This window comes from Piliocolobus tephrosceles, chromosome 8 (genome assembly GCF_002776525.5).
Source record: "Piliocolobus tephrosceles isolate RC106 chromosome 8, ASM277652v3, whole genome shotgun sequence".
Classification (NCBI taxonomy): Eukaryota; Metazoa; Chordata; class Mammalia; order Primates; family Cercopithecidae; genus Piliocolobus; species Piliocolobus tephrosceles.
This window is the reverse complement of record NC_045441.1, coordinates 27,361,987-27,386,950: the sequence shown is the minus strand read 5'-3', so window position 1 is coordinate 27,386,950 and position 24,964 is coordinate 27,361,987. Positions and strand designations below refer to the sequence as shown.

Below are 24,964 nucleotides of genomic sequence, written 5' to 3'. Positions count from 1 at the left end.
GTAGCCAAAGCTGTCTTAAAGGAGAGGTTCATGACAGTATTACTAACTCAAGATTCTTATCCTTTTTCCTTAAAAATAAGTTCTGGTTGGGTGTAGTAGCCCACACCTGTAATCCCAGCACTTTGGGAAGCTGAGGTGAGAAAATAGCTTCAGGCCAGGAGTTTGAGACCAGCCTGGTGAACATAGCAAGACCCTGTCTCTACAAAAATAAAAACTTTAGTCCAGTGTAGTGGTACATGTTAGTATTAGTATCTGATCAGGAAGCTGAGGGAGGAGAATGTCTTGAGCCCGGGAGTTTTGAGTTTATAGTAAGCTGTGATTACACCAGTACACTCCAGCCTAGTTGAGAAAGCAAAACTCTCTTTAAATAAATAAGAAAGAATAATAAGAAAGAATTCTGTATATACTCAGTCATCTTAGAAACAAATCCCTTTTATGTTTACATGTGACATGAAAAAGCTATCATATGTACCAATTTGTGAATGACAAAGTGAATTTCTCCAATTAAATGCATCCCAGGCATGCTAGTAAAGGGCACGGAATACATGTCTGCCTGTTTTGTGTAAAGAACGACTCATAGAAAATGTGGTCTCTTTTTCTCCTGAATCTGAAATTGAGAACTTTAAAATTAGAATGCCTCCCTTTCCCCAAAGAAATTTCTGTCTGCTTCCTTAGAATTTAGAGATTGTTGAGTCCTATTGGTACAAGAGGATTTTTTGTTCTTTGTTTCTACTTTAAATGAGAAGTGTTTAAGCATTCAAAGGCATATTCAGAACCTATTGATCCACTGTTGTTTATAATTTACCTCTGGCGGAATAACACTATGTCTTTCTAATTGGTTGTCTGCCTTTGCTGGGGATTGGCTAATTGTTGAAAGGAGGTAATTTCAGATTGGCAACTGATTGAAATCTTCAAGAATCTACGTCAACCTTATTTTGAATTGATTGAAATCCCACAATCAATAGTATTTGGCCCAAAACTTTGGAAAGATCCTGACATCACATCAAAAGCCCTAGTTATGGTTATCAAAGGCCGGGATTCAGGATTTAAAATCACCACGACTCTGAAATTAAAAAATTAATCATAAACTTTTATGAAATTGTTCTAAAGGAAATACAGAGTGTGTAGGAATTTATAACATCTACAGCAATTTTTAAAGATAATAAAAATTATTTGTATTTCTTTTGTGCTTTATAATGTATGCTGTGCCTTCATGTATATTGTTTCATTGAATCTGTACGAAAGTGCGGTTAGGTGGGTAGAGTCCTTTTATACATGACAAGCTAAGTCTTAGGGAGCTGGAAACAAGCCTAAAGTCTAGAGCTAATAAGTTGAGGGACCAAGACTTAGAACCTGGATCACTTAACTTTAGGCTCTGTATTTTTTTCCACTATGTTGGGGAATCATTTTCAGGTTTAAAAAGTTAATTGAAATAGTAACAATCACTAAGGTATTTCCTAGTGTTGCAAGAATCATGAAAGATTTTTTTTAAACTCTTAAACTGTCCTTCTGTAATTTACAGATGTGGTCATCAGGCCCTGGTTTTCATTTTGCAAATCTGATTTGCTTGTGCCTAGAGTGGTTAAAAGCAGATTATCAGTTTTATAGTTTGGCAGATTTATACCCAAATTTGTGATCGCTTTCATATCTAATAGTATTCACAAGGTGGCAGTATTTCTGAATTTGGAAAAATAAAGCTGAGAGATGCCAAGTTTGCAGATTTTCATTAAAGAAATTTAAAGAGAAGATTGGATAAAAGATGACAAGATCAAGGATAGGTAGAAGTAATTATTTAATTTACATTTGATGAGGTTCTTATTAGTTACCCTAAGTTTTCTAACTTGATTCTTTACCTTCATACTAAATTAGAAAGAGGAGAATTAAAATACTATTTTTGCATCATTTTTTACTCAAGTTCTATTATTATTCTGACTTTTCACTTTTATTTTCACTACATTCTCCGTGTGTGTATGTTTGTGTGTGTGCTTGTGTTGTGTGTCTGCTTTAAAAATCTTAGTTTCCCTACTCTCTCCTCTAGAGGGAGCACCATGGTCCAGGAACATTCAAGAATCTAAATGCTTTCTTTTTATACTTTACTCAAAATTTCTAGAGATTTCTAAATCTCTAAATCTCATTTGTGAGAAGAGGATAATTTAAGATGCTGTTAGAAACGCGTCATAAAACATCTAAAATTATGTGAAATTGAAATTTCAGAGACTCAAATTATCTTTGAACTTGGTGAAACTCATCTGCTTGTATTCCATGTCATTCCTAACTTCAACTTGCCTTCAGACATTTCTTCCCACATGACTTCCTTTTTGATAGTATATACAGGATCTCATAGCCTTGCTATTCTATGGCATATTCTACAGCAATGGAAATGTTTTATAATCCACTCTGTCCAACAGAGTAACCACCAACCACATGTCACAATTGAGTATTTGAGATCTGGCTGGTGCTACCAAGAAATGGAATTTTAGTTTAATTTAGTTTTAATCAATTTAAACTTAAATAGACACATAGAGCAAGTGGCTGCTGTCTTGGATAACTCAGATGAGGCTCCAAACTGCAAACTCTTTGTGGTTTGAGGCTAGCATGTTCTTAACATTCTCATGTGCAGAAGAAAATGGGTAATGGCTCAGTTTGAAATCTTGAATGGTATTTTAAAGTGTGTAAGTGAATTTCCAAGTACAGAACTGATTCATGGATACTCTTTAATAATAAATTATTTTAAGCAGCATAAGTACTTACCATTATTCAGACTTTCTCTAAACATTCTCCTTATTCCGTTGTATTACAGTATTCTGTTTATCTGTGAATGGCAGTCCCACTCAACTATAAACTCTCTGTATCTTAACACCCAGAACAAATCTAGGCACTCAGTTGACTTCTCAGTTATTTTTTGTTTGAATCCCATGTCCTCTGATGTTTTTGCTCTGTTTTGCTTTATTATTTAACTTCTTACCTATGTTTTTTTGTCTCTGCAGTAGTATCGCTGCAGGAGAGTGAAGAGTTGGTAAGAAAGTTTCATCATTTACAATGATGATTGACAGGCAAGACCATATAGGAATAGGTAAACCATGTTTTTAATCAAAATAAAGGAAGATTTTTTCGGTATTAGCTAGGGATTAGATTCAACTGCGAGTGATAAAAAATCCCAAAATAACAGTGGCTTAACAGAGCAACAGTTTCTTTTTCTTTCACGTGTAAGTGTTGGTTGAGTGGCCCTGCTGAGGGCAGCATGCCGCAGGGTCAGAGACCAGGGCTCCTTCCTCTTGTTCGTCCACCTTGGGTGACCTTGACCTCATGACATAAGGTAGTGCCATCCAGTAGTGGAGAACTGGGGGTAAGGGAAGCATTTCAAGCAAGGGGACACAATGGAGAGATGAGCAGAGGGAGGTGAAGCTGCACAGGAATTCAGGGCTAGGTTGTAGATGCCTTGTAAGTCGTGGTAGAGATTCTCAGCTTTAAGTCTGAGTGGAGCAACGCAATAGAAGGTTTTGTATGCAGGGTGTGAGATAAGGTTTCCCAGCTGCACTCATTCATCATACTGCATCCAGTTCAGATGCCACTTCCCCTTGAAGCTTCTCACAAGAGGACCACACAGTTTCAGTGTCCCTCCTCTGTACACATGGCCCTTTGTTCATGTTACTCTAATTGTGGAATAATGCGTTGTCACATCTCTTGTCACTTCCTGGACCCTGAGCTCCCAGGAGTGGACTCATGCTGCTAATGCTCCTACTGAGCCTCCTCCTTTATTCTCTTCTTTGTTGTCCTCTTACCTGTAATCATCACTAACATTTTTATTATTGTCATCTTTCCATCTCTGTCTAACCTGACCCTCTAGCAACCAGCACAGAGCATATAGTAAATGTTTCCTGATTAATTTAGAATCAGTAAGTAATTTATCAATATGTAGTAGGCCTTTTTTTTTTTTTTTTTTTTTAACACTAATGGAAATGCTCTCATCTGCATAGTTGCTCCTTTTTGGATCCTTGATCATCAAAAGTATTTTTTTCCTTCTCACCTTTGACAGATCCTTGAGCAGAGTTCTCTTTCAGCCCCTGTGTTCCGGCAGTACAAATATTCATAGTAAATTCATTCATTCATTCATTCGTTCATGCAGCATAAATCATATTTTCTGAGCATATGGTATGCACAATACTGGGAAAGTTCAACCATGAACAACATTCATTACATCTTAATGGAGGTAAACGGAGCTTAAAGAAATGACTACAGATTTGGAAGGAAGCAGTGCTGTAAAGAAACCTAAAGTAGTGTAAAGAGAGAAAGCTTAGTGGGCAAGGCCCTTTCTTTTCATTTGGTGTCCTGTTTTCTACTCTTGCTCATGAAATGTTCTGAGTAGCTTCAAATTTGTTTTAAATTGAATTGTGTAGAGTCCAGTACCTCTGAGAGGTGACCGAGTGCAGCCAGTCTAGGGAGATGTGTTCCTTATTTGTTTGCTTTGTTTTATTTTTAAAGAAAAGCTGTGGAAAAATTCTTTCAAGTGTAAGTTTAAATGACTTTATTACTATTTGTTCTTATTTGGTAGCCTATAGTAACATTTTTACCCTGCTTTAATTGAAGGCTCTTGAGATCTGTCAACAGAGAAACTTTGTAGAAGAGACAGTCTATCTTCTGAGTAAGTAGCTTTTGTTCATTTTGGTCGCCATAAACTAAGAAATGGGATGACAACATGAAGTAAATTGTCTAAGAAAGGACATAGGTTTTAGACCAATGTAACACAGAATTTGAGCCTATTTTGTACAATAACTTAATATATGAAAACAGACTTCACAGCACAGTAAAGAAGGAAGAGTTGTTTAATAAATGTTGAAATAATATATTGGTAATTTATAATCAACATATAAAAATTTATCAGTTTATACTTCACAACATAGATTAAAATAAATTGTAAATGAGTTGACAAGTTTTTTCATTTTTAAAAAAATTATAATCAGCGTGTATTACCATCATATTGGTAGAAAATAAATAATCACTTTTAGAAATCACACCCTAAATAACTGGAGGAAATGCAATTGAATACCGTAGTTTTGGAGAAAGAGGAGAGCTTTTTAATATGATCTAGGTGTCAGTGTTCCTGGTCTTCTGGCTCCTACCTCCACATGAGTCACAGTTTTTGTACCATGCATACCAAGAAAGAAAACTTGTCATCTTTTCACATTCTTCCAAAATGAGCCACGAGCATGACAGCAATGTGGGTTGTACTGAGGATTGCATAATGTGGCATATAACATAACATTCTTATCTGGTGTTTCTCCATTGTCACTTCCCTGCTGACCTCAGTAGGGTTTGTCCGCTTTACACCTTTCCCTGATACAACACTCATCCTCATTGGCCTCTTTGCCTCTATTGAAAAATAATCCAAATCCTCTATTCCCATTTATGTGTATGCACATGCATGGATGCTCAGCCACAAACCCAGAATTATCCAGTTGTAGCACCTTCCCTTCTTAGGAGAAGTGCTTTTGGGGCTGCATTTTGTTACTTCAGCATGTTCCTGGGGTTCTAATCACAATTTTAAGTAGCTCATCAGTTCACTAATTGCGAACAGTGTTCTCCCCAAGAAATATTTTGGTGAAATAAATTTTTGTCATATTGTCTTAGAAGCAGTAGAGGACTGATAGGGACATATAGTCTGATTTTATAAAAACTTGAAAATCCTGTAAACATTTTAAATAACTAACCATTTTTAGAGACGTAGGCTGTGGAAATAATATTTGTAAGAAACACAAAATGCTATGGAAGGGGTATCAAATGGGATATCATTTCATTCACGAACCAGCTTTTATTGGTTGATAATGGCCATGTATAGTGAGAAGGATTCCAGATCCTTTACTAGTTCCTGTGCAAGCCCGGAGACAGCAGTAAGGGTGACAACCTACAACCAGGCAGTTGCTGTCCCTCCAGCGAGTAAGGCTTTCTTACATGTACTGTATTAAAAACTCATGGAAAATTTAAACTATTAAAATGCCATAGATCAATGAGCAAAGTATGTAAAGAAGATTAGCCAATAGAAGCGTGGTTGATAAATACTTTCATCTCATGAGGGTTATTGAAAGACTTTCCTCTGAACTTGGGAGAGAAGAAAATGAGGTAGCCCTTTGATAATCGAATTTGCAGTTGGCACAAAGTGTATCAGAAAAGCAATATGCACAGCTACATCATGAGGCAGAGTGACTTTAGGGACTTTAAAAGTCTTAAGTGTATCTGAATGTGAAGGTATTGACCTCCAGAATGTATATAAGTCTACCAAAAGTAAGTCAGAGTATGACAGACCTGGCTTCAAATTCCGGGTGTACTATTTAGTAGTTGTATGATCTTAGCAAGCTACTAACATTTCTATTTCCTTTTCTATAAAAGAGGAATATTAGTAGAACATGCCTCATAGGATGGTAGTGATGGTTAAATGATGCCATTTATATGAGGCACTTAAATGAGTACTCAGCACAGAGTAAACATCCAGTAAATAGGAGGTATTTATTTTACTATGTTATAGAGAGTAAATGTTGGTGTCACATGAGAAAATAGCCTTGTCTTAGCTTTCCAACTGTGTAAAAAAATTAAGAGATATGCAGTTTTTTAAAAAAAATCATTAAAATACCTTAAATGAACTCTTTCTCCCATCTTCACCCCACCTAGGCCGAATGGGTAATAGCCGAAGTGCCCTGAAGATGATTATGGAGGAATTACATGATGTTGATAAAGCAATCGAATTTGCCAAGGAACAAGATGATGGAGAGCTGTGGGAAGATTTGATTTTATATTCCATCGACAAACCACGTAAGCTTAAAAGCCATCTGTGGTTATAACTTTTTTTCTGTCAGTGTAGCCAGTTATGTCTAGATTAAAAACTATCTCAAGATACATTGGGTTAAAAAAATGGCAGTGTACCTACAATAAAAATAGGCCAGGTGTGTTGTAATGATTTCCAATACTCCTCCTGTGCTGGAAAACCTAGAGCCTCGTCACTTTGCATTACCTGAATGTGATGAAGAACAGGTGGCTACACAGTTTGTTAATTGTGTCCCCATGAGGCATGTTTTTACCTGCTGCAAGCAAATTGAATAAATGTCATCTGGGTTGTGTTGGTGTGTTTTTGTTTGTTTTTAGCTTGTATATGGGAGTGTTTATAGTTTAAGTGTATAGACCTTACCAGTCTTTTTTGGAAACATGTAACTGTTCTGGACATTGATGGTATTTGGATGTTTGCGTTGTAGCATTTAGCCTCTTTCCTGCACTATTTTTATCAGTACAGCACCCAGAGTTTGTATTTGCTGGTCCTCAGCTTGACTATTTGCATTGGGTCTCCCATTTTGGAAAGGAAAAAACAAAAGCAGTCACCTACAGAAACCCGACTCTTTTGAAAATAACTAACAGTGGTGATTTGAAATTTCCTCTTTCCTTTTTTTTTTTTTATTTTTTTTATTTTTAAGTTTGGTAGGAAATCTTTATGTTCATGTAACTACCTTAATCTGAAATTGACTTTAATAACTATCCTCTTGACAATATAAGGAGTCTCATTTGTAACTAGCAAGATAAAGAATAGTTTAAGAATCTCAAGAGGCAAAGTGATGTCACAGAACACATCATAAACTTGAGGCTGGCCTGAGTGAATTTGGGCACATTACTTCTTAGCTGTGTGACCCTGGAAAAATTAAACACCCCATTTCCCTTGTCTGTAAAATGCGGCCACAGCATTCCTACCTTGCACAGGATTTGAGGAAAGTGTTTATAATACCTGAGCGGTAATCAGTTGTCAATAAATGCTGTTTGCACCCATTTGATGCTAAAAACTGTATTTTGAAGGCAAGTAATCATTTGTTCAACTGTTTTAAAACAGTTCTTATTGACTTTCTCCTTCAAGTCTTAAGGAGCGTTAGTTAGTTCTTCGAAGTTTAGAAGATTAATTCTTAAGAGTTTAGAAATTTAAATGGTTTTAACACTTACTTTGAAGGAAATAATTTTTTCTTTGAGTTACTTTTGGTCTAAAATTGCATTATAATGTTGCTTATATGTTCATTGTTTTATGTGATATTTTGTAGCGTTTATTACTGGCTTGTTAAACAACATTGGCACACATGTTGACCCAATTCTACTGATTCACCGTATTAAGGAAGGAATGGAGATTCCCAATTTGAGAGATTCCTTGGTTAAAATTCTGCAAGACTACAATTTGCAAGTAAGTATGCTTTCTTGGACAAATGAGCATGCTGAATGAGTTAGTACTGGATAAATATTTCTAGGGTTTATGTTAGGTATCAGTTAAAAACTTTCGATTTTATGGTTACATTTTATTTAGGCCCAGATATTTAGAAAACTGTTGAAACAGAGTAATTAGAAACGTCACCTTTAAAATTGTGTTGTCCAGTAATACCTTAAAGGCCTTAAGAAGGCTATTTGATTCTTTAGCCGTCTCCAATTTTCACTTGCTTTTGAGCAGACATTCTTACATTTGTATGGTTAATATAACATGAAATTGAGGTATGAAAGCAGTTATAGTGGCCATTAGATCAGGCCACCCCAACATTTTTAGGGAGAATAAGTATTGTGTCCGTTCGAGGGAATTAACAAAAATGTTTTTCAGTAAGGTAATAATTTTCTTTGAAGCCATTCAGTAATCTGTTGCCTGAAAGCTGTTAAAATGTAGGATTTTATTTAACCTTTTGTCTGTTTTCTAGAATAGTGCAACTTTATTATCCTTGTTAAATCAGAATTTGTGATAAGAACAGTGGAACTCATTATTTTCATATAAATTATTATGCTAATTACAAAGCATCTTAATCTTTTCCTTAAAAAGACTCTAGCAATTGCTATTTTTCAGGATGCTGGTAGCTTCTATAGAACTTGAATTAAAACATTTCCTTAAAAATTCAGACTGTTGGCCAGGCGCGGTAGCTCACACCTGTAATCCCAGCACTTTGGGAGGCCGAGGCGGGTGGATCACGAGGTCAGGAGATCGAGACCATCCTGGCAAACACGGTGAAACCCTGTCTCTACTAAAAATACAAAAAAAAATTAGCCAGGCGTGGTGGCGGGCGCCTGTAGTCCCAGCTTCTTGGGAGACTGAGGCAGGAGAACGGTGTGAACCCAGGAGGCGGTGGAGCTTGCAGTGAGCGGAGATCGCGCCACTGCACTCCAGCCTGGGCGACAGAGCGAGACTCCGTCTCAAAAAAAAAAAATTCAGACTGTTGTTCTTCCTCTTAATTCACTTGAAAATGAGTTTGTGTTAATAATGGATGAAATTGCTTTCCTAGAAATAATTTTTGCAGGTAAAGCCAAAAGAAAAGGCTATTAGCTGAGGAGCATTATGATATGAGATCCATTGGGCCAGGATTCACCATGCAGGTTGCAAAGTAGAAGTCTGCCTGCACTCAGGGTAACAGCCTTAGGTAAGAGGCATGGTGGAAAGGAGAAGATATTGGAGGAACATTGGTGACATCAAAAACAGATATAAGAGATGAAAGGGATGGCAGAGCTGCAGGGACAGGAGGTTGTGCCAGAGAGTGCGACGTCATTAATGTTTCTGAAGCGGAGTCGTGGTGTATACATGTTCAAAAAGTGGAATGATGGTAAAGGGCATTTGTGTAGAATTAGTAGAGAAACTGAGGCCACAGCCTTTCTGAGTCATCCTAATGGACATGAAGGCCAGGAGGAAGAAACGAGGTGCCCTAAGCCAGGCTCCAGCTTCTCATTGAAGAGTCCACAGGGGACAGTGGTATTAACTGGACAACACAACTTTAAAAGTGAAGAAGTTTAAAGGTGGGAGTGGGGGTGGGAATGGGGGTGTGAGAGATCATGGAGACCTCACTCAGGAGAGCTTTGTGAGAAATTGGGTTCATGGGAGAGAAATTTGTATTCAGTTAAGCCAAAGAAGTAGATTACCTATTCCGCAAAAAGCTTAACGATATACAGGCATGTATTTCCAGTGGGATTTGGAGGTTTGCAGATGACCCAGGGGAAAGGTTATTGGAAGGAGAATGAGAAAGGCAAGAAGGAAATAAAAATGTGGGAATGGGTTAATAGGCAAAGAGAGGTGGGATGAGGAGCTGGCCTTTTATGGCCGCGCCCTGGAAATCCAGAAAGGTGACGTCCCTGCCTGGGGAAGTCACTAATTTAGAAAGTCAGAATTGGGCTTTGATGAAAGTGGTTTCAGTGTGACAGTGTGACTCAGACCTTATAAGCCTCTGAGTGTGAGTGAGCTTGATAACGACCTGTACTTCACTGGCCCTTACCAACCCCAGGCATGCCAGGATATGCTTTAGGTTTCAAATCCACATTTGATGAGAAGTCATTTAGGTGTCTCTGGACAACCCTCCCCCAAGGGAAGTAGTCAATAATTATCCCTCTGCCTTTCGCCAGTAGTGCAAGAAACTTGGCCTCCAGGTTAGAAGTTGTGCCTTTCTTTTCCCCCAGCCTCCACAATGACTGCAAAACCACATAGTGCATTCCTCTGTCTAGGTCATTCTTCCAGAGAACCAAGCTCATGGGCACCACTGTGGTCTCCGTGTTCATTCATTTTTAATAAATAAATTTGCATCGTTCTGAGTCAGCTGGAAATAAAAATGAAATTATTATTAGATGCAAAATGAATGCCTAACATAAACATTTATACTAAAGAAGCTGCTAAATCAGTATTTTTCCTTAACTAGAGCTTTTCCTTAAGATATGTAAGTATGTAGTTCGGTAATGTGTTAAGGAGGTTCAGAATTATTTAGCCAGTGGGTCCAAAAAGCTGTGGTTGCCTATGAATCCCCCAACCAAGGAGTGGCTTCTCAGAGGGTGAGGGAGAGATGAACAGGGAAGGCAGCAGAGCCTGCAGAAACTGCTGCATCTGGAGTCCCCACTGGAGCTCAGGCATCTTGTTGGAGAATGCAAACAGAAAATGCTCTCCGGGGGCAGGTTGTTCAAAGAATTCCAGGCATTATTTTTCACTCATAGATAAAGAGTTTAAAATATTTCTCTGCTCTTTTTGCATAATATATTAATGACCACTTAATGTGTTTCCTTTCTCTAGGCAATCTATTAAAGTTCACTGTAAAAATAAATCTATCCAGAGAGCGTTTTGCAATTTCCAGAAGGATTTCACATGCATGTTTTTATTTTATTCTTTTTTTATTTTGTATTTCACTAAACTATGTTGTTTTTCACATACTCTCACCTAGTAAGTAAAAAATTAGCAAGGCTATTCAATCTGAAAATTCGGGAGAAATTTTGCATGTTCATCAATTTCCAGGAATCTGGAACTGACCGTGTGTGTGATGGGGTTGGGTGGGACAGTAACCCCAGGGGATATCAAGAACCATTCAGTAATGTAGGGATCTGTGGTCAGATGTTGGGGAAGTGTTCTCACAGGGTTTCTCAGCACCTTTTCTTGCTAGTGTGTGTTGGAAATCTCTACAGGGAGATTGACAATAGAGCATACAGCATTTAAAACTTACTTGGGCACTGCTTTGGGAGATCATTCATTAGCCAGTTGTTAATTGGAAGGTGGGTGAGAGAATGTTGTGGGAAAAACTTGAAATGAGTAACTCTTCTGCTTTTGGTTTCACGTTTTCTAAAATGTAACAGCTTTCTTCAACTGAAGGTTAGCATCATTAGGTTTGTTAGATGCCTATGACATGACATAGTTTAAGGAAATAGTATAATCAACTACATTAGCAGTATTTACTTCCTTTAACTTTCTGTGTTTTTATACCTAGCTACCTTGTTAGTGTGATCACTGCACAAATTTTAAAAGCTTTATGAAGTCAGTAAGATGCAAGTAGCATGTATTGCACGTCATAAACTTTAAATGTTTCTAGGCCTGATTTCAAGGACAAATAGCACTTACTTTGTAACTTATTTCCAAAACAATATGGTATCAATGATACTTCAGTTTTTACGTGCACTGACCAGTTTCCAAATGAGTTTATGCTATAAATTTCTAATGTTTTATATTTTCTATTTAAAACATTACAAATTTAGCATTTATTTATTTAGTATTTATATCCATTTTTGTAGTTGGAGGCTTTTTTCCCTTAAGAATTTCAGCATCTTTGTTCTTAAACACTTTTCTTGACGGTTTTATTTGACAAACATTTCGTCTTCACAACAGTTCTGTAGGAACTATCATCTTTGTTTTACAGATGAAAAGACTGACTCTCAGAAAAGTTAAATCATTTGCCAGTCTGGGAAGGTGATGAACTGGGTTTGAACACAGATCCTTTGACTAAATCTCATGCCTTTTTTAAATCCATGACTACATTACCTTTTGTAGCCGAAAGTAATCTCTAAAAAATCTGCTAATTAGAGTGGGGTCTTAGGATTTTTCATTATGGGTAACACCTCTTGGGAAAAGAATATAGCAAGCATGTTTTAACTTGCTTCTAAGGAGGTGTCGTGGTGCTATGGAAATCTCACCAGGCTAAGCCTCCTGAGTCCCTGGTGTGAGTCTAACCCATAAGTAAAGTAGCAGATGATCCTGAACAAGTCATTGCACATCCCTGGACCTCTGTTTTTCCTAGAAAAATAAAAGGGAGCAGGGGCTAGATTAAACATCCATCTTAGATGCTTTAGGGGCTGCAGACATTCCTAAGGCTAACTAACTGGAGCTAAGGCATTAGCTACAAAGCTGAATTGCCTTTAGCCAACACCTGCCTAGTTAGGTTTCTCTACATTTCTCTCTGGAGCAGGATGTTCAGCTTTGGGCACTGGTTTGGGTCTCCTGATTACAAAAGTTTCGGAGATCACCACAGAAACCTGTGACTTAACCTTTACAAGATGGACACAACACTCAGGAGTTTCCACTGTGATGGAAACTCCTCTGGACTTGTGTTATTGTGGTGATCGACCCCCGTATTTGTATCCTTTTATACTTGGCAGGATCATGCTACATGGTTCTCCCAGCAGGCCCTCGCCCCTGCTCTGCAGATGAGAAAGTTGAGGCCAGAAGATGTTGCGTGATTTGCCCATGTCATGCAGTAGAGCCAGGATTCCAAGCCTCTGCCTCCCGCCATTTGGCAGTTTTATGTTTTCTTTTCATGGGTAATGCTGTGAAGTTTTGTTTTTATTTTTTATTTTTATTTTTATTTTTTGAGATGGAGTCTTGCTCTGTCGCCAGGCTGGAGTGCAGTGGCATGATCTCGGCTCGCTGTAACCTCCACCTCCCGGGTTCAAACAATTCTCCTGCATCAGCCTCCTGAGTAGCTGGGATTACAGGCACATGCCACCATGTCCAGCTAATTTTTGTGTTTTTAGTACAGACAGTTTATCCATGTTGGTCAGGATAGTCTTCATCTCCTGAGCTCATGATCTGCCCGCCTCGGCCTCGCAAAGTGCTGGGATGACAGGCGTGAGCCACCGCACCCAGGCTGTTTTTGTTTTATTTTTTTAAAGATAGATAATTATCTCCCCAGCTACCAATCTAAGAGAAGCATTGCCCGACTTCCTTTTCCACCAACTTTCAAAAGTGGTGTGAATGTGGAATCTCTGCATATTGAAAATAAGGTCAACTCACCTGATGAGGGAGGGAAAATCCACCCTGTACTGTTCTTTTTCTTGAGATAGAAGCTTTGTAGATGAGATTTTCCACTCACTATAATTAGGTGTAACTGTTTGTAAATGCTTTTGTTTTTAATCCGTCTATAAGACAAATATGTGCCAAAACTTTTTGGTGCTCATGCTTTCAGTTTTACAATTATGATTTTCATCCTCCTTTCTATTCTAGCAGTGTCTGTGAAGTTCTGTGTGCATGCCTAGTGGTACTTCGTTTATGTTATCTCTGGATAAAAAATGGACTATCTACATAGTGCTGTTGTGTGGCCTTCCACATCATATCCTGTGTATCTCTCACTGCTGGGCCCATTTAGTCTCTGGAGATGCATTCATTGTACTGGCAGTTTATACCAGAGTCACATACAGAATTGGTATGGAAGACAAATAGGCATCTGTTGTCTTTTAAAGAGCAATGGACATGGTATTTGCAGACCTGGGCTCCAGTTCTGGCTTTGCCATTAACAAGCCTGTTGAGACTTTGGTAAGGTACTTCAGCTTTCTGGAGCTCGGTTTCCCAATTAGATTAAGCCAGTGTTTGTGAAGCCTGGCTGCACACCAGATTCTTGTATACATTACATAGTTTGAGACACCCAGCCCAGATCTGCTGAATAAGACTCTCTTGGGAAGGACTAGGGAACATGTCCTTAAACCACCTTGGTATTTCTTACTCACCTAGTCTGGCACTAGTCTGGGTATTGAAATTTTAGAACCTTGAAATTAGATGATCTCTAAAATATTTTTTGTTTCTAAAGTTCTTAACAGAGGCATTTTATAAATATGTATTTACATACTGAATACAGCTGCATATTTAATGTTAACCTAATATTTTAATGTAAGTCTTAATATTTATTTTGGGATCTAATAAAGCAGCTTAGATTTTTAGGTATAATTGGGGTTTATTTTTCACAGTTTTTTCTTTTGCCTCAAAAATGACATTTATTTAAAGAAAAAAAAAATGACAAATTGTCCATCCCTTGGCTCCCTTCCCTCCCCTGCCCTGTTCCTCCCAACTGCCCCTTGGATTGAACCCTGGCTGGGGCTGGGTAGCAGGACAGCCCCTCTCATATGAAGTCAGCAACACTGATGGGCGTCTCCTTAACAGAGGGGCTGTCAGAGGCCTTAGTGTCTCACGGAATAGTTGTTTTCAAAATGCCATATACTTGGTGACTTATAAACGTATTTATTCAAATATGTGAGTACCTCCTGTGTCAGACAGTATGTTATGTGCTAACAGGGCCTCCACATGTGGTCTCGTAGACCTGGAGATGAGCGAGACGCAGCCCTTTGTTCATGCAGCTCATGATCTGAATTAATGTTTCTGGGAGAAGTAAAATGCCTTAACACTTCTGTTTTGTTAAACTACGTGCACTATGCATACAGACACAGACACGCACACATACCATATACACATGTACACACACATACCTCATGCAAACTGATAAATTGATTCCAGACATCTCCATGCCTTCCAAAGTTATTTTTCCAAATTTACATTTGCTGCAGTCCCATAGTCCTTTATTTCCCATATCTCTACTTTGCAATCCAAATGGGGTAAGAGGAAATAACGCTTCTTTCTTACTAACCTTTTTTTGGGCCTACATGGGTTTCTTTTTGACTCTCAGTATATAAGCTCCTAATTTTCTTCTATGAGAGAGTTTTTGAATTTACAAGTTCATGAAATAAACTTTTAAGACTAAATGAGATTTGTTGTTTTCCTTTTGATATTATTTCAGTTTTGTCTTATCACAGCTTTTAGGTGACATAGGTGGCCTGTGACAACAAGGTGTAGCTTTTAAAATTAATTTGGTACATCCATACTTTGTGCTATTAGAAATTTAAATACAATTGTGTTTATAAGATTGTTTCTGAACTCCAACATAAGACCTTAGGATCTCTTTCCCTTCGTATTTCTCTGCAACTCATTATCTTTATAAGAATCCCAGCCAAAAGCAAAGCTTTTTCAAGAAGAATTCAAGTCCCATAGCATTGTGACCTAAAAGAAGGATTAGAAATGAGGGGGAAAGTTTCTCTGTCTAACCCCGTGTCATACTGGGGGCTTTTCAAACCAGGTAGCTATCTGTCATTTGCAGTTCTCATGACAAGCATTGCAGTATGAACAAGGCAATGTCAGCAAAATGTTTAGTGTTCAAAGAATCTTTTAAAAGAAAAATTTCAGAATTTTTATTTTACTTATTTTATTGTGAATTTTTCTACTTGTAATAAGTAATTATAACAAAGGTAATAATTATAAAATGTGTAAGTTTATATTATTTTATTACACATTTTTATTTGGCGACTTTTGATGGCATTTTTCCCATGGCCGCTGTTTCTAATGAACCATAACAACTTTGCTGATATACAGTTTTTTTATTGCTTTATAAAACCTCTATGGGTCTGGTGTTTTGCTTTTGGTTGGGATTATTATCACTGATGACTAACTGCCGAGAAATAAGGAGAAAAGGGGAAGATAAGGCAAATCTAAGTTGTCATGTTGGTTTTCAACAGTTGTAAATTCATTCTTATTTAAATTTACAGTAGCACAAAATATAATATGTAACAGATTGTTTATAGAAGCCATAGCTGGTTGACTTCAAAATGATGAAAAGGAAAGAATAAAGGTCTTGTTGATAAAATATGTAATTTAGAAAAACTTAGAACTATGGAAGGAAACAAAGTAATATTAAGAAAACAAGAATCCTGGAGTAGGATGTAAGAAGAAATTGACCCCTAGATTTGAATAATCTTGGAAAAATACAGGAAAGTCCCATAAGGAAAATAAATCTCTGAAAAGTAGTATTGTACTTTCTAAGCTATACCTACAAGTATTTTTTGAGATGAGAATTAATACTATTATGAAGTTGAGGAAAGAAAAGCCTGGTGTATCCTCAGTGAAATTCTTTTTGTTTCGTTTTGAGACAGGGCCTTACTTTGTTGCCCAGGCTGGAGCATGGCAGTGGTGCAGTCACAGCTCAGTGTAGCCTTGACCTCCCGGACTCAAGCGATCCTTTCACCTCAACCTCTGGAGTAGTTGGAACTACAGGCATGTGCCACTATGCCTGGCTAATTTTTTTATTTTAATTTTTTGCTGAGACAGGATCTCACTATGTTGCCCAGGTTGGTCTTGAACTCCTGGTCTCAAGAGATCCTCCTATCTCAGCCTCTCAAAGTGCTGGGATTATATGTGTGAGCTACACCCATCCGATTGTCAGTGATATTCTAATAAGAGATGCAGATTACAAAGCAAAGGTTAATAATGGTGCTGTTTAATTTACCACGTAGAGATATTTCATAGAAAAGATGTTTCAAACTAGTTTTAAGTTCTGAAAGTGATATCAGAGGCTGTCCAACACAGAGAATAAGAAACCAGGGTAAAACAGGAGGAAACAGGTGAGAAAGTTTTTAGTGGGTTAAAAATGATTGATCTTTGAAAGTCCAGTTAGGCATACTTTGGAAAACAAAAACTACTTTTGGTGGGGAGGAGGACATATCTTCAAAACTGCATGCTTATAAGCTTCTGTAGTCTATAAACATTCAGGAAACATCACAAAATGTATTTGTAAATTCCATAAGGTTTGAGAAAAAGGCACGGGGAAACAATCAGCATAACCATAAAAAACAAAGTCCATGCAGACTAAGTTTTCAACACCTAAAGTAAGCAAAGAATACAAGTTTATATCAATATCTTTGAAAACTCAGAAGAACTGAACTATTTTCTAGGAAAATAATAAGTTATAAAAGGTTACTCAAGCAAATAGAATAAACCTGTAGTCATTAACTAAATTGGCAGTCAAAATGTATAGCTACAATAAAGGCACTTATTCCTTTAGTGCCTATAGACAGTTTTAGAGACAAGTTTTATCAATCCTTTTAAAAAATAGGTGGCTGGATATGGTGGTTCATGCCTGTAATCTCGTCACTTTGGGAATCTGAGGTGAGCAGATGGCTTGAGCTCAGGAGTTTGAGATAAGCCTGAGCAACATGGTGAAACCCTGTCTCTACTAAAAATACATAAATTAGCTGGGTGTTATGGCTCATGCCTGTGGTCCCAGCTACATGGGAGGCTGAGGCAGGAGGATCACGTAAGCCCAGGAGGTCAAGGCTGCAGTGAGTTCTGATCATGCCACTGTATTCCAGCTGGGTGCAGAGCAAGACTGTGTCAAAAAAATAATTAATTAAAAATAATAAAACTAAATAAAAACAGGCAATGTCTGTTTTACGTTTACTTTTCCAGATAATAGAATGGAAAAGTTCCTCAGTTCCTTATGGGATGCTAGTGGAACCCTAATACCAGCATTACGTGAGGGCAATATGGGAAAATTATAGCCCTATCTTTTTTTTTTAAACACAAATGCAAAAATAATACATAAATCAATAGCAAATTGAACTTCACCATTTATTCAATTGTTAAAAGTACATCCATATCATAAATATTATTAGTTCTCCCTAAAATAATCATCTGTATGTTCAATAAAATTTTAATCAAAATCTCCAAAGAATTTTTCATGGAAATTTATAAACTGGTCCTAAAATTTACATAAAAATTAAGAGTAAGATTATTATTCAAGAGGGAAGGTATTTTTATTAGATATCCCACTTAATATGTGGGAGTATAAAATGGCATATAACCACTTTGGAAAACCATTTGACATTTACTTGAAAAATTAAACAAACGCCTACTCCATGACCCAGGAATTTCACTCCTATGTATTTATTCAAGAGATGAAAATCAGTTCCATAAAAAGATCTGTACAAGAATGTCCTTTGGATTTCCTTAGTAGCCCTAAACTGGACATAACCTCAACATGCATCAACAGGAGAGTGTACCTCAGGGTTGTTGCTTCTTGGTGACAAAGTAGACGCCGTATCAGTAGGCTTTACAGCCACACTCCATATCGCACATGCAGGAAGCAAGGGTTTTTTTCCTAATGAGGCTTTACTTTTTTATTTGAAAGGGCCGCTTTCCCAGGCTTGATGTTTATCTTGTTGACCTATGTTACATGATCTATGTATCTATGCTACATGAGCCCCAGCCAGCTGTATATTTCAGTTGGACACACCCTAAACTAAGTTGGAGTTGTGTTTGAAAAGAAGGAGCAGGAATGGTAGAGGGCAAGAAGGTGTCAACTGTGTTTGTAATACTTTATTTTCTGGAATGAGATCTGAAGCGTGGGAAAATACTAACATTTGTTAAATCTAGGTGGTAGGGACTTACTTGGGTCTTTTTTTTCTTTTCAGTTTTTTTTAGTATTTCATATTTTAAAAAGAAAAATAGCACAAAGTAATGAAAGTGCTCAGAGCAAGAGCAGCAGTGATCGGTGCCATTCTGGTCGTTGAAACCTGAATAACAGAAGAGAGTGCATGTGCCCTAAATATGTGAAGAACATCACATTAGCAAGTTAGAAGGGAGATGGGGAAGGTGATGATAGGCTATGGCTGGGAAGATAGGCTGGGTAAGATGACCTTGAAACATGGCAGTGATCCAGAATCGTGAGTGTGAAGGTCAAAAAGGGGTGCGAATGATCTGCTTACGCCAACTGCTGTGGCATCTGACTTTCGGCCATCAGCGTCTTTATAAAGAAGACACTCATGGGAAATTCCAAACATGAACTTTTGAGGGTGAAATGAATGTGAACAACAGCACATTTTTCATGAGTCACTGGTGGAGTTGCTACTAGAAATCCATAGTCAACATAATGCCTTGTCATACATCTGATGTTGAAAGCAATACATGTAGATTGTAATACATTATAATCTTGTACTGTCTTCCTTCACTTATCACCTTTAATTGCCGTCAAATTATTACAGATGTTATAGAATAAGTGATTACATTCTATAGAGGATAGTCTCATATTTTGAAATACCTGCCTGGGATCATATAAATGAAACTTAAAATGTTTTCCTGTTTTTCTGATTTGGAGCCTTGGATTTTGACCAAATGAAGTAGTAAATAGCAGTAAGCTGTGTTTATGTACTTTCCCTCTCCTGGCTGTTTGCCTCTGAATAATGAATTTTCCTAGAAAATGCTTTCTGCAGGCAAACAGATTGTACCTGTTTAGAAAAATGTAATCCTGCTGAAGAGATGGTTCCTTCCTGGTTTGCATGTTTTACTGTTTTCCTTTTTAGCTTGCAGACACAGTGGCCTCTGTCTAGACTGCTGCCTCTGCCCTTCTCTTATATTATTCATGCCATGGACCTGGAGCACCCACTGAGAGTCAGAGCCCCCCCTTTTTTTTTTTAAATTATTTTATCTGAGATGTTGTGGTTGAAACCATTACTCTTTGTTTTTTATTTTTTGTCTTCAAGGCTAAGCAGCTTTATATGTTTGCTTTTAAATTTACTTAAAGTTTTCCTGACATCAATATTTCTTAGCTATCTTTCTTACTGTATTGGTTATTTTTCTCTTCTACCTGTATGTTTTAATGCAGTCTGTTAAAATTTTAATGTGTGTGTTTTTTTTTGGTTTTTTTTTTTTTTGAGATGCAGTCTCGCTCTGTCGCCCAGGCTGGAGTGCAGTGACCAGATCTCAGCTCACTGCAAGCTCCACCTCCTGGGTTTACACCATTCTCTTGCCTCAGCCTCCCGAGTAGCTGGGACTACAGGCACCCGCCACCTCGCCCGGCTCGTTTTTTGTTTTTTTTTTTTTTTAGTAGAGACGGGGTTTCACCGTGTTAGCCAGGGTGGTCTCCATCTCCTGACCTCGTGATCCGGCCATCTCCGCCTCCCAAAGTGCTGGGATTACAGGTAATGTGTTTTTTAAAAAAAATCCAAAAACCAGCACTGTGAACACTGTGAACCCGGGAGGCGGAGCTTGCAGTGAGCCAAGATCGTGCCACTGCACCTCCAGCCTGGGCGGCAGAGTGAGACTCCATCTCAAAAAAAAAAAAAAAAAAAAAAAAAAATCCAAAAACATTTGATTCCTGGTAGAATTTTGAACAAGAAAACTTCATAGGCAGTTTCTCAATTAATGTAGGAATACTAAAGTCATGTAATCTTGTTCATCAGTACTAGAAATGGCAGACATAGAACTTGAATCTAGACATTAGTTTTGTTTTCCTGAATATTAATTTGTCTTTGGATAATTAGGGGGAAACGGCTTTTGGCGGGATTCACCCAAAGCCAGTGCTCTTTGGGATTTTCAGAGGAACACGTGGACCACTAAGGATAGAGGGCTGTGGTGGGCTGCTCCTTTACTTTTCTCCCCCAGTGGCATGAATTTAAAACTTATGAAAGCAAAATGCCCATGTAGGTTGTCGAGTCGAGAGTAACTTCAGTATGAAGAAAGCCAGAGTGCCCCCTCTAAACAGCAGAACTTGCCACTGAAAGACACATGCTTCTCAGCCTCGGAGCTGCACTGTGGTGAGGCAGCGCCATCTGTTATGTGAATTTCTATGATGTGACGTGTGTTACTGCACATAACCACGTATGATAAGACACATAGGCCCCAAAGGGAGAAGCCACAGGCACAGCCCCAGAGCGTCTCTGTCCATCAGGCCTTGAATTTCTCCCTCTGAAAAAGCAGCAACAAGTTCTGGTTAAAAAATAATAATAAAATATAAAATGACATCTGGCTTATGTGCACCTCCTGGGCCTCTCTCAGTTTCCTACTAATACGTAAGAAAACCCAGCAAAGGGTGGAAGCTCACACTCTGCCCCTCAGAATGGGCATGAAAGGTAAAGTGTTGCCTGCCCCTGCTGTGTCCCCACCTAAAAGCAGGGAAGAATCTTGGACCCCATCATGCCTCCAGTTCTGAAATACAACCTTGGTACCAGCCAAGTGGAGGGCATCATCCTCCACTGTGTGCTTCTGACTTCTGAGGCTGCCAAAGCATTGTGATATCTCTTGTCATTCTCCAGGCAGGAAGGGGGGAAATAGTAAAAAGCCTACAGAGGAATAAGAAAAATGTGTAAAGAAACAAAAGCTGTAATGCTGGGGTGAAGAATAAGAAAATGACTCTTGTGACACAATATTTGGATCCATGGTTTTTTTTCAATTGTCAGCCTTCCCAGGAGTCACCAAATTTGAAGGTTATTATAGTCAGTTAATACCACACACACACACACACACACACACCACATTCATAGCACTACGCTGAATGGTTTGGATTGGATTTGGAAAGAAAAAGGTTGCAGCCTGGAGGGCATTTAGGACAGAGATTGTATCTGTTTAGTTTATTATCTATACCCAGTACCCTGTACGTGATAGGGACCCAGTACTTATTTGTGCAGTACATAGATGAATTTATGAAGTAAATGGATGATTTTGGAATAACAGGTTTTCATTCTGGTTAAAGATCTGAAGAATGGAATGAGCACATGATGTAGGAGCCAAACTCTGCCCAAGAGAATCTGTATAAGGAAGCCCTCTAACAATAGGGTTAGTTAATATAGGACCTTCTTTGCCAGACTTGGAATGTATGTTTGATTATACACATGCTACAGGAGCCAGTGTATGGTTGGAAGAAACGATGCACAGTGTAATGAGTGGATCCTGGCTGGCCAGGTCAGCCTGACAGTGGTTTGGCGGGAAGAGGGTACTGAGGGCAAGAGAATCAGTGAGTGCCCCTTTAGAGTATTTCAAGCATGCCAGCTTTTGGAATCCCCAGTACAGTGTCCCTTCACCCCTCAGATTTGAGTCTATTTAAGATGGCTTTTCTTTTAAACTGTGTGCATTAGATTCTCCTTCGTGAAGGTTGCAAGAAGATTCTCGTAGCTGACTCTTTGTCCTTACTGAAGAAAATGCACCGAACTCAAATGAAAGGTGTTCTTGTTGATGGTGGGTAAAATTGAAATAATCATATGGGCTGCATGCCCTGCTTTCAGAAACAGCCAAGCAGGTATAAACAGGGCATAATCCAAAGTGTGTGTGCTTTCTTACAGAGGAGAACATCTGTGAGTCGTGCCTTTCCCCTATTCTTCCATCAGGTAAGAAGGTTTTCCCAAAAACTTTCCCAAATATGTATTTTAATGATGAGTGGAATCAAAATTTTGGAATTAGCCAACTACCGTTTATAAAAAATGTATAACTTTCAGAATAACCCAGTGGAGAGAAGTGTTGTGACTCACATCCCGCTCAGTGGAATGCTGGTGTTGCCATTGCTTAGAGCTGAGGTTCTCAAGCTGTAGGGTGAGTCAGCATCACCCACCAGGCTTGTTGGAACCCAGATCGCTGGCCCAGTCAGTCTCCCTAGAGTCTCTGGTTGCAGACTTCCAGGGCAGGAACTGAGAAATCTAACAAGTTCCCAGGTAATGTTGATGCCACTGGTTCGGGGGCCCTTCTTTTAGAACTGTAATCTAGGATAAAACAAAATGAAAACTAACCATCAGCATTTAAATTTCAAGGTAGGAGAACCATGTATGTGTCTGGGAAAAAAAATTTATAGGTAGCATTCTCTTTTCTTTAATCTTTTTCTCTGCTATATGGTTCTACATGCCCAAGTTATCTCACATTTCACTGGAAACATACATAATACCTGCCATCTAGTTGGAACTGCCAGTCTTTTTTTTTTATTATTATACTTTAAGTTCTAGGGTACATGTGCATAACGTGCAGGTGTGTTACATATGTATACCTGTGCCATGTTGGTGTGCTGCACCCATCAACTCGTCAGCACCCATCAATTCATCATTTATATCAGGTATAACTCCCCAATGCAATCCCTCCCCCCTCCCCCCTCCCCATGATAGGCCCCAGTGTGTGATGTTCCCCTTCCCGAGTCCAAGTGAACTCATTGTTCAGTTCCCACCTGTGAGTGATAACATGCGGTGTTTGGTTTTCTCTTCTTGTGATAGTTTGCTAAGAATGATGGTTTCCAGCTGCATCCATGTCCCTACAAAGGACGCAAACTCATCCTTTTTTATGGCTGCATAGTATTCCATGGTGTATATGTGCCACATTTTCTTAATCCAGTCTGTCACTGATGGACATTTGGGTTGATTCCAAGTCTTTGCTATTGTGAATAGTGCCGCAATAAACATACGTGTGCATGTGTCTTTGTAGTAGAATAATTTATAATCCTTTGGGTATATACCCAGTAGTGGGATGGCTGGGTCATATGGTACATCTAGTTCTAGATCCTTGAGGAATTGCCATACTGTTTTCCATAATGGTTGAACTAGTTTACAATCCCACCAACAGTGTAAACGTGTTCCTATTTCTCCACATCCTCTCCAACACCTGTTGTTTCCTGATTTTTTGATGATTGCCATTCTAACTGGTGTGAGATGGTATCTCATTGTGGTTTTGATTTGCATTTCTCTGATGGCCAGTGATGATGAGCATTTTCATGTGTCTGTTGGCTGTATGAATGTCTTCTTTTGAGAAATGTCTGTTCATATCCTTTCCCCACTTTTGGATGGGGTTGTTTGTTTTTTTCTTGTATATTTGTTTGAGTTCTTTGTAGATTCTGGAAATTAGCCCTTTGTCAGATGAGTAGATTGCAAAAATTTTCTCCCATTCTGTAGGTTGCCTGTTCACTCTGATGGTAGTTTCTGTTGCTGTGCAGAAGCTCTTTAGTTTAATGAGATCCCATTTGTCAATTTTGGCTTTTGCTGCCATTGCTTTTGGTGTTTTAGACATGAAGTCCTTGCCCATGCCTATGTCCTGAATGGTACTACCTAGATTTTCTTCTAGGGTTTTTATGGTAATAGGTCTAACATTTAAGTCTCTAATCCATCTTGAATTAATCTTCGTATAAGGAGTAAGGAAAGGATCCAGTTTCAGCTTTCTACTTATGGCTAGCCAATTTTCCCAGCACCATTTATTAAATAGGGAATCCTTTCCCCATATCTTGCTTCTCTCAGGTTTGTCAAAGATCAGATGGTTGTAGATGTGTGGTATTATTTCTGAGGACTCTGTTCTGTTCCATTGATCTATATCTCTGTTTTGGTACCAGTACCATGCTGTTTTGGTTACTGTAGCCTTGTAGTATAGTTTGAAGTCAGGTAGCGTGACGCCTCCGGCTTTGTCCTTTTGACTTAGGATTGTCTTGGCAATACGGGCTCTTTTTTGGTTCCATATGAACTTTAAAGCAGTTTTTTCCAATTCGGTGAAGAAACTCATTGGTAGCTTGATGGGGATGGCATTGAATCTATAAATTACCTTGGGCAGTATGGCCATTTTCACAATATTGATTCTGCCTATCCATGAGCATGGTATGTTCTTCCATTTGTTTGTGTCCTCTTTGATTTCACTGAGCAGTGGTTTGTAGTTCTCCTTGAAGAGGTCCTTCACATAGGTTGTAAGTTGGATTCCTAGGTATTTTATTCTCTTTGAAGCAATTGTGAATGGAAGTTCATTCCTGATTTGGCTCTCTGCTTGTCTGTTACTGGTGTATAAGAATGCTTGTGATTTTTGCACATTAATTTTGTATCCTGAGACTTTGCTGAAGTTGCTTATCAGCTTAAGAAG

At 38.4% G+C, this 24,964-nt stretch overlaps 1 protein-coding gene across 1 annotated transcript in view; it reads left to right on the top strand.

The window, feature by feature from the left end:
* The window catches only part of VPS41 (VPS41 subunit of HOPS complex), a 192,334-nt gene that overhangs the window by 160,836 nt on the left and 6,534 nt on the right, over positions 1 to 24,964 (top strand). Inside the window, exons 23-27 of the mRNA XM_023226348.1 lie at positions 4,588 to 4,642; positions 6,664 to 6,804; positions 8,067 to 8,203; positions 22,231 to 22,330; positions 22,435 to 22,479. Of these exons, the coding sequence (XP_023082116.1) occupies positions 4,588 to 4,642; positions 6,664 to 6,804; positions 8,067 to 8,203; positions 22,231 to 22,330; positions 22,435 to 22,479 (478 nt within the window). The remainder of the gene's footprint in view (positions 1 to 4,587; positions 4,643 to 6,663; positions 6,805 to 8,066; positions 8,204 to 22,230; positions 22,331 to 22,434; positions 22,480 to 24,964) is intronic.